This window comes from Asparagus officinalis, chromosome 1 (assembly GCF_001876935.1).
Source record: "Asparagus officinalis chromosome 1, Aspof.V1, whole genome shotgun sequence".
In the NCBI taxonomy this organism is placed as follows: domain Eukaryota; kingdom Viridiplantae; phylum Streptophyta; class Magnoliopsida; order Asparagales; family Asparagaceae; genus Asparagus; species Asparagus officinalis.
The window spans coordinates 72,164,981-72,173,175 of record NC_033794.1 but is presented as its reverse complement, the minus strand read 5'-3'; the positions used below and the strand labels follow the sequence as shown (position 1 = coordinate 72,173,175).

At 42.2% G+C, this 8,195-nt stretch overlaps 1 protein-coding gene across 1 annotated transcript; it reads left to right on the top strand.

Annotated features, from left to right (window-relative positions):
* Positions 3 to 885, top strand: LOC109835696 (protodermal factor 1-like; the record flags this gene model as incomplete). Its single annotated transcript, XM_020403699.1, has 2 exons — positions 3 to 238; positions 699 to 885. Coding segments are annotated over 2 exons (423 nt in total), but the record flags the coding sequence as incomplete, so codon positions are not given.

The window sequence follows — 8,195 nt, the reverse complement described above, 5'->3', positions numbered from 1 at the left end:
CAGTGAAGCCAACGCCATCAAGGACGCCGAGTACGCCTTCGCACGGAGGAGGATACTACCCCTCACCGTCGAGCCATCCAACTCCTGTAAAGCCTTCTCCTTCAACTCCGATCATTACACCTCCTGTGACTCCGACACCGACTGTCCCGGTTACTCCGACACCAACAACTCCGGTGACACCTACGCCGTCCATTCCTGATCCTAGCACTGTTCCGCCGTTTGCCCCTGGATCTTGCAGGTGTTGTCAATTCCTCCTTGAATGCCAAGTGATACCATGACAAAATCATGAGAACTTGTACTGTACTTGACTTAGACTTTAGCACTTGGAAAATATTGAGCTGCGTAAACTATAGTGTATTTTTTATGTTATGATACGTTACTAACCCGACACAACTTCTAATTTATCGAATCATGCCCAGAATTTAGGACACGCATCATCTCAGAACGCTTGCGAGCAGGGGTTCTGACCCTTTAGGGCCTATTTGGCAACTTGACAACTGAAACAGGATTTAACCATCTTTCGTTAGGTAGATTTTTTGCGAAAATTATTTTTAACCCTCGTGATGTAGAGGTAACCCGGATTAAGCTGGTTACCGGATTAGTCCTCAACTTGCCAACTGACCAAATTTTGTTAAGAGTTCGTACTCCAAAAAAATGTATCACACATGTTATTGCCTAACCCTCTATTAATTGTGCAGCTACTGGACCTCTCACCCCGATGCCATCTGGTCCGTCGTCGGATACTGGGGCTCCATCAGCAAATCCTTCGGCGCAGCCTGCAGTGCGGCCTTCGGCGGCAAGAACCTGAGCCTCCACGACGCCCTCACCAACCCCCGCACTGACGGTATTGGAGCTCTGTACCGTGAGGGTACGTGTTTGATTTAGTGTTATTTGTGATGGTGCGGCTGTGGATTGGGAACATGTTGTAGTTTGGGTTAGTTGATGAGGAAGAATTAATGATTTATTGTGATGTTTGCGACTCGTTCTTGTGTCGCGCTTCTCAGGGTTTGCTCAATCTCTAGCCGTAGTCCCAAATTGAAAGAACTAAAAAGGATGCAAGGATAAATTTCAGAAAATCCCCCTTAAAGTTTTGGCATTTGTCAGATAACACTTCATAACCTTTGAAATGCTACAAAATCCACCCCTGAAGTTTTGGAGTACTTGGAAAACCCACTCCAATGTTCAATGTTAAAAAAAACCTAAAAGCGTGAAACATAATTTTCACTGGCGAAAATTGCTGTCAAAATTGAAAAATATTAGCATAAAAATCCGAAAATAAAGAATCAGAAATTCTGGCCTGATCGAGAGCAGTCGTGTAAACATTGCCTTAGAATATTGAAGACTCGCCTATCGCCCTGACGCAGATGGTCCTCTCTCTCCTAGCGGTAAAAAACCCCGGAATTCGGCCGACCTCTGTACTCGGGCGAGAGTGGCAGAGCTTCTGCTCAGATGAAGAAAATTGCCCAAAAGAAAATTAACAGTATCCAACAATTTTGAGAGAGGAGGAGGGAGAAGCTCTCGTTTGAGAAAAGGAGAGAAGAGATTGTTTTATGTGTATTTTTCCGAACTGGGAAGCCTCTATTTATAGGAGTCGGAAGCAGTAGCCATTGCAGGATCGACGTGAATGTTCTCCACATCTCGTGCACCCGTTACCCCGATATCGCGCATGTTCTCAGAGCCGTTACACACGTTCTCATGACCGAGTCAAAACTAAAAAAACTAACGTTTTGAGAACCAAAAAATTGTGTACATGTGCGGCGTGGCGCGGCGCGCGCGACGCGTGTGTGTTATGTAAAGCCCACACAATACAAAACCTAAAACACTACTCAAAGCCCAATAAGAGGTGTTCCAATATAAACCCCTTACTATTCCCATCACTATTCCATGTGGGACTATTCACAAAGGCAAAATTGCCTTTTCATGAACAACATAGCCAACAGCCCCCCCCCAAGGCAATATTGACTGAAAACTCAAAAAACAATAAATAAATCAATAAATCATAAAACAAATATAGGTTGGGCAACCTTTCTTATCATGAATTTGGGAGAGATAGCTTTCGGCTTTGAACCTTTCATTAATGAGTTCATCGCCACCTGAGGAACATAATGGACTAGGCTTTGAATTAGGTCTATTGTACCAGGTATTGACGAAAACACACAAAATACGTCTTCATCTATTGAGCAAAGCGGGCGAGCGTTAAACGTCATGCTCACAATAAACCGACTCATGAGAGTTTCTAGGGGTTAGCCCAGCTCCCCCCAACCGCGACCATCACAGTTCCTCTCACGTAGATAAATCCTCCAAGGGTACTACAACTGGATATCATACCCTCCGCAATACACGCGTTGGACTTATTAAGAGTAAAACTCAGCCTAACTAGCTGTATCATAAGAGCATCATCACCATAGAGAAAGGATAGTAGCAAATGCTACATAATGATATATGAATATATCTAGGTCGATACTCCACACGAGTGTCCCTACCACAAATCTCCTCTTAGATAGGCTGTTCGGTACCTGTGAACCAGCCCCCTAAAGAGAAATAAGCACCCATTCAGTTTGTATTCATTCCCTAAACGACTAAACGAGCTATAGTTTCACCCTAATACATCCTTAAGGACTAGTTCATACGGTTATAATCATCGCCCTTAATAGATCAAAGATAATCTATACTAGATTATGGAGGAAAACCTACACTCGTCGACATATCTTTCGGCAACAGAACGGGAGGATGGGAGGAAGGTAGGCAATGCTCGCATACGAGAAATCCTTCCCCAGGAATGAAAAGAAAGAAGATAAAGGGAGTGAGAGCCCACATAAAAGAAGGGGCCTGGCTCAACAAGAAAGATGTCCTGCCTAACGAGACGAACCTTCCATTAAAGCGGCTGAAAGGCAGAAAAGTGACGAAAAGCATTTAAAGGGAAAGAAAGGTAGGACCTAAGAACTAGCCCGAGCAGAACAAGAGACGAAAGCAACACGGAGGGTTAGCCACTCCCCTTGGAAGTCAAGCCCCCCGCACGGCAATCCGATCCCCTACGCTGCTCGGGAGAGAGGAGTAAAAGATGCAGGCATGAAGACAAAGTGAACCGGACACAAACAGAAAAAAAAAGCATATCATGAACAAAAACAACAAAAAAATGGTTGCCAGCAGTACCTTAACATAGAATGCCAATCTTTAAAATGTAAAAAAAGGAGTAATCAGCTGTGACACATTCACTAAAAAAAAATCCTTTTGTAGCTAATCTTTTATCGAGAAAAATTAAAAAACTCAACATGAGGGTCCAGCTTGTTTCTACCACATTGAACCTACATTGGGACTAAGTCTCCAAATAAAAGTTGGGTTACCATTGTTAGTGACCTCACTTATGGGCTTAACCCCATCTCCCTCGATGAATCCAGAACCACACTCCTAGATAAACCCTTAGTCAAAGGGTCAGCAAGATTCTTCTCAGACTTTTTAAAGTCTAAGATCATAACTTTGCATGGCATGCGTTGTATAGATTTATATCTTATTTGAATATTCCTGTTCAGTTTTTTATTTACATGCACTTGTTTTAGAAGCTCTTGGTGGATCTAGAATCAGAATGAATAGAAATTGGAGGAGAGGGTTTAGGGACCAAAGGAAGTTAAGAGAGTAGATATTTTAACCATTCTGCTTCTGTGCAAGTGGTATCAAGAGCAATCAATTCAGATTCCATAGTGCTCCCGACAATTACTGTTTGCTTACATGATTTCCAAGATACAGCAGCACCACCAAAAAGTAATACATATCCAGATGTAGACTTTACATTGTTAGAATCTGTGACCCAGTTAGCGTCACTATATCCTTCTATAGCATCAGGGTACCCTATGTAAGTCAAGCAATAGTCAACTGTGCCTTTTAAGTATTTAAATACTCTTTCTAAGGCAGACTAATGATCTTTGCTAGGGTTACTGGTATACCAGCTCAGTCTTCCTACAACATAAGCTATATCGGGTCTAGTCCGGTTAGATATGTATAGGAGAGATCCAATCAGCTGAGAATACATCAGCTGGGAGACAGGTTCACCTTCATTCTTCTTCAAAGATATAGAAGAATCATAAGGTGTGGAGACATGTTTAGAGTCATAAAAATTGAATTTGATTAGCATTTTCTCAATACTTTGAGAAAGACTCAAGGATATTCCTCTAGTGTCTCTAGTGATTTTCATTCCAAGTATCATGTCGGCAAGACCTAAGTCTTTCATGTCAAAGTTTGAGGATGACATAGTCATTGTTTATCACTTTTGAATAAACACACTTATCATGTTCATTTACAGTGAAGCCAAACTGTGCAATGACTCTGTTAAATTTCTGGTGCCATTGTTTAGGAGCTTGTTTAAAACCATACAAAGATTTAATAAGTTTGCAGGCTTTATTTTCCTAACACTTAGCAATGAAGCCTTCAGGTTGGTGCATATAGATTTCTTCATCTAAATCACTATTCAGAAAAGCAGTCTTGACATCCATCTGATGTATGATCAGCTTATGGATAGCAGCAAAGGTTAATAATACTCGGATAGTTGAGATTCGGGCTACAAGAGAATAGGTATCAAAATAATCAATACATTTTTGCTGAGTATAGCCTTTAGCCACTAATCTAGCTTTATATTTATCAATGGAACCATCGGCTCTAAGTTTCTTCTTGAATATCCACTTACAACCAACAAGTTTACAACCTGGAGGTAAATCGGTGAGCATCCAAGTATGATTTTCTATGATAGATTTAATCTCATTATCAATGGCTTCTTTTCAGAAAGGAGATTCAGGTGAATCCATTGCTTCTTTGAATGAGCTTGGATCACCTTCAACAAGAAAGATAAAGAAGTCTTCTCCAAAGTCCTTCTGAATTCTACCTTTTTTATTTCTTTGAGGTTCAATATCAAGAGGCTGAGAAGAACTAAAAGATGGTAGATCAGAAGGAAGAGATGACCTAGGATTTTCTGAGATTTTAGATTTGAAAGGAAATATGTTTTCAAAATAGACTGCATCTCTAGCTTCAATGATAGTGTTGTTGGATATGTTACTGATTTTAGAGTTAATGACTAGAAATTTATTAACATTGCAATCTAATACATATCTAATAAAAATAATATCTACAGTCTTAGAACCAATTTTTCTCTTCTTAGGTTCGGAATAGTTACCTTAACCAAGCAACCCCAAACCCAAAGAAGTTCAGATTAGGAGTTACCCCTTCCAATATTCATAAGGGGTTATATCAGAATGTTTGTGGGGAATTCTATTAAGAATGAAGCAGGCAGAAAGAAGAGCTTCACCCTAAAGATTTTTAGGTGCTCCTGAACTGAGTAACATACAGTTCACCATGTTCATTAGGGTTCTCTTCTTATGTTCAACTACCCCGTTAGACTGTGGTGTATAGGGAACAGTTACCTCATGAATAATATCGTGTTCTTGGCAATATTCAGTCATATCATTTGAGGTATATCCCCCCCCTCCGATCATATCTTAGAATCTTGATCTTTCTGTCAAGTTAGTTCTCAGATTCAGCTTTGTACACCTTAAACCTATCTAAAACTCCATCCTTAGTCTTGAGAAAATCTGGAGTGATCATCTATAAATATCTCAAAATATCTCCTACCCCCTCGGGTGAGAACTCAGTTTGAGTCACACACATCACTATGAATTAATTTGAGAGGTTCGGAGTTTCTAGTTGTTGATGTCTGAGATCACATAGTCGATGAGAGCTATCCGCTGATGACGAAGAGGGAGAGGATGAGAGATGTGGCCGACTCCTCCTCCGACTTTATGCCCGATCCTTAGACTAGAATTCCTAATTCTTCAGCATAAACAAAAAGAACAAACCCATAAGAGGGCGGGGCTTGTTTCCCCTGTGGTACCTCCGATGGTCAAGTTATCTGGTGAGCTTGAGTGGGGTTTGAGGGAGAGTCCCGGGACCATTGAGGTCCTTGCAAGGGGGTAATCTTTTAGAGTTATTAGTAAAAAGAAATAGATCAAGAGGGAGAAATTATCCCCAGAGTTTAATGAAGGTCCAACCTCCTTTTTCTTATCATGCTTCTCTCCTTTTATAGTCAATCGCCTTTAAGACAATGACCCTTGGCTCTTACTATGCACAGGAGGGAGGTTGGGAGGTGAGCGGACAGACTGCTGAGTCATCCTTCGTGTTATAGAGGTCGGCTTGTGACTGGAAGGGAAGTCATTCAAGCATAGGAGAGGATGTCTCAACTATGTTCCGGATTTGACAAATGAGGCATGGCGAAGAATAAGCTGGCTGCTTAGCCGTTCTTCCTTATACAAATGTCGGATAGTGACTGGAAGGGAGGTCATTCGAGCATAAGAGAAGAAATCTTAGTAATATCTGGGAAATGACTTGTGAGCCAAAGAAAGCTGTGTATGCACGAGATTTGTCAGAGTTGAGATCTTGATGGGATCGATCAATACTGTATTATTAATTGATGTATATCTGAAGGGAGCTTAGTTGGATCTTATCCCCTTAGTAGAGATGGGTCGGTTTTTTGAATCGTCCCCATGACTTGCCGACCGGGCAGTCAAGCGAGCTTCTGGCAGAGTAGACTACCGAGTAGATGGTCGAGCCGACTATTTGAGGAGTCGTCTCGATCATGGGGTGGTGGACTCTTGAGGAGTCGTCTCAATCATGAGGGGTCGACTGACCCCGCACTTCGTGTCGGTAAAGATGACTCATTTGCTTAGCTGGTCGATAGATTTGTTCTTGGCTAGGTTTTGGGCCACTAAGCTGGTTTGGGTCATAGCTCTTTTGGGCCTATAAAGACATAGCTTCTCGATATTTTTGTTTTTAGATGGTGAATTACCATAACAGATGGCCCTTTTCACTCGGAGCTGACTTTAGTCGGGTTCGAGTGAAATAGATGAGAGCTTTCGATCAATATAAACTCCTTTTCACTCGGAGCTGACTTTAGTCGGGTTCGAGTGAAATAGATGAGAGCTTTCGATCAATATAAACTCGCTCAAGACGTTTGAGGGTTTTAGTCGGGTTCGAGTGAAATAGATGAGAGCTTTCGATCAATATAAACTCGCTCAAGACGTTTGAGGGTTTTTAATCAGTTGATCGTGGTTGAAGACGTTGTGTAGGTCTTTCTGTCCAACCATCATCTCTTATGAATTGATATCTTGAACCGCTTTTTTAGAGGAGACGAAGCATCGTGGGCCGAACGAGTGGCGCTGTATTGCCGATTTATTAGCATGGAATAATGTGCACGAGCAACGGTTAGCATTTCGAGGAATCCGTTAAGTGGATCTTTCTTGGTTGCTTCAAGATTGTGCCTCTTGAGTTCTTCTGCATGCTTATTTGGAGGCTTATAAATATCCTGAGGGATGATAGGATTTTCTCACAGAAAAATCATTAAACTTTCTAAAGAAGAAACCTTTCATGGCTTCTCCAGCTCCCACTTCTAACCATCATGATGAAAAACTTACCATGCTTTGGCATCTGTGTTCAAAGGTTCTTAGAGATCAGTTGAAATGGGCGTGCGAGAGATTTGACATTCCTTGAGCCTTAACACTTGAGGAGCCCAAGCTGATGGTGTTCATATACAATCATAGTGAGGGGCGAGTACCATTGTACTTGGCATATATGGAGTAGGGTCACGGCTGCCTCTTCATCCCTTTGTCAGGGGAGTACATGCAGCTCTGGGGGTTTCCCCATGCAATTTTATCCGAATGCGGTAGGAGCTTTGGTGGCCTTCGTGATTGTCTGCTACCAAGTTGGGGTACAGCTCAGCATGAAAGTGTTGGGTTATTTGTTGAGTGTGGGATCGACTGAAGGGGACCTGTACTATTTTTATCATATTGATGATAATTTCAAGCTCTCCCTGGATCTTCCTGAATTGGAGGAGGATTGGAGGGAGTATTTTGTGTGGGCTTATGGAGCTGATGACATCTTTGCCTGCTCGACTTAGTCGGAGGCAAACATGGAGGCCCTAAGGCCAGTTGCTCTTAGCGGTCTGAAGAAGGAGACCCTGGAAAAGATCCATTCTTATGCCAGGCCTTTGGACGTGGAGGACTTGGTAGAGGACATGTCCATGATCTTGTCTTCCACTGGCTTTGCGATCAGGGAGAGCTCTCCTATTCCTTTGTCAGTGGAGGTATGTAACAGGAGGCTCGGTGCCGAGAGGGAAGGCTCTGCTAGGGAGTCTCAGAAGAGATTAAGGGGGGGGGGGT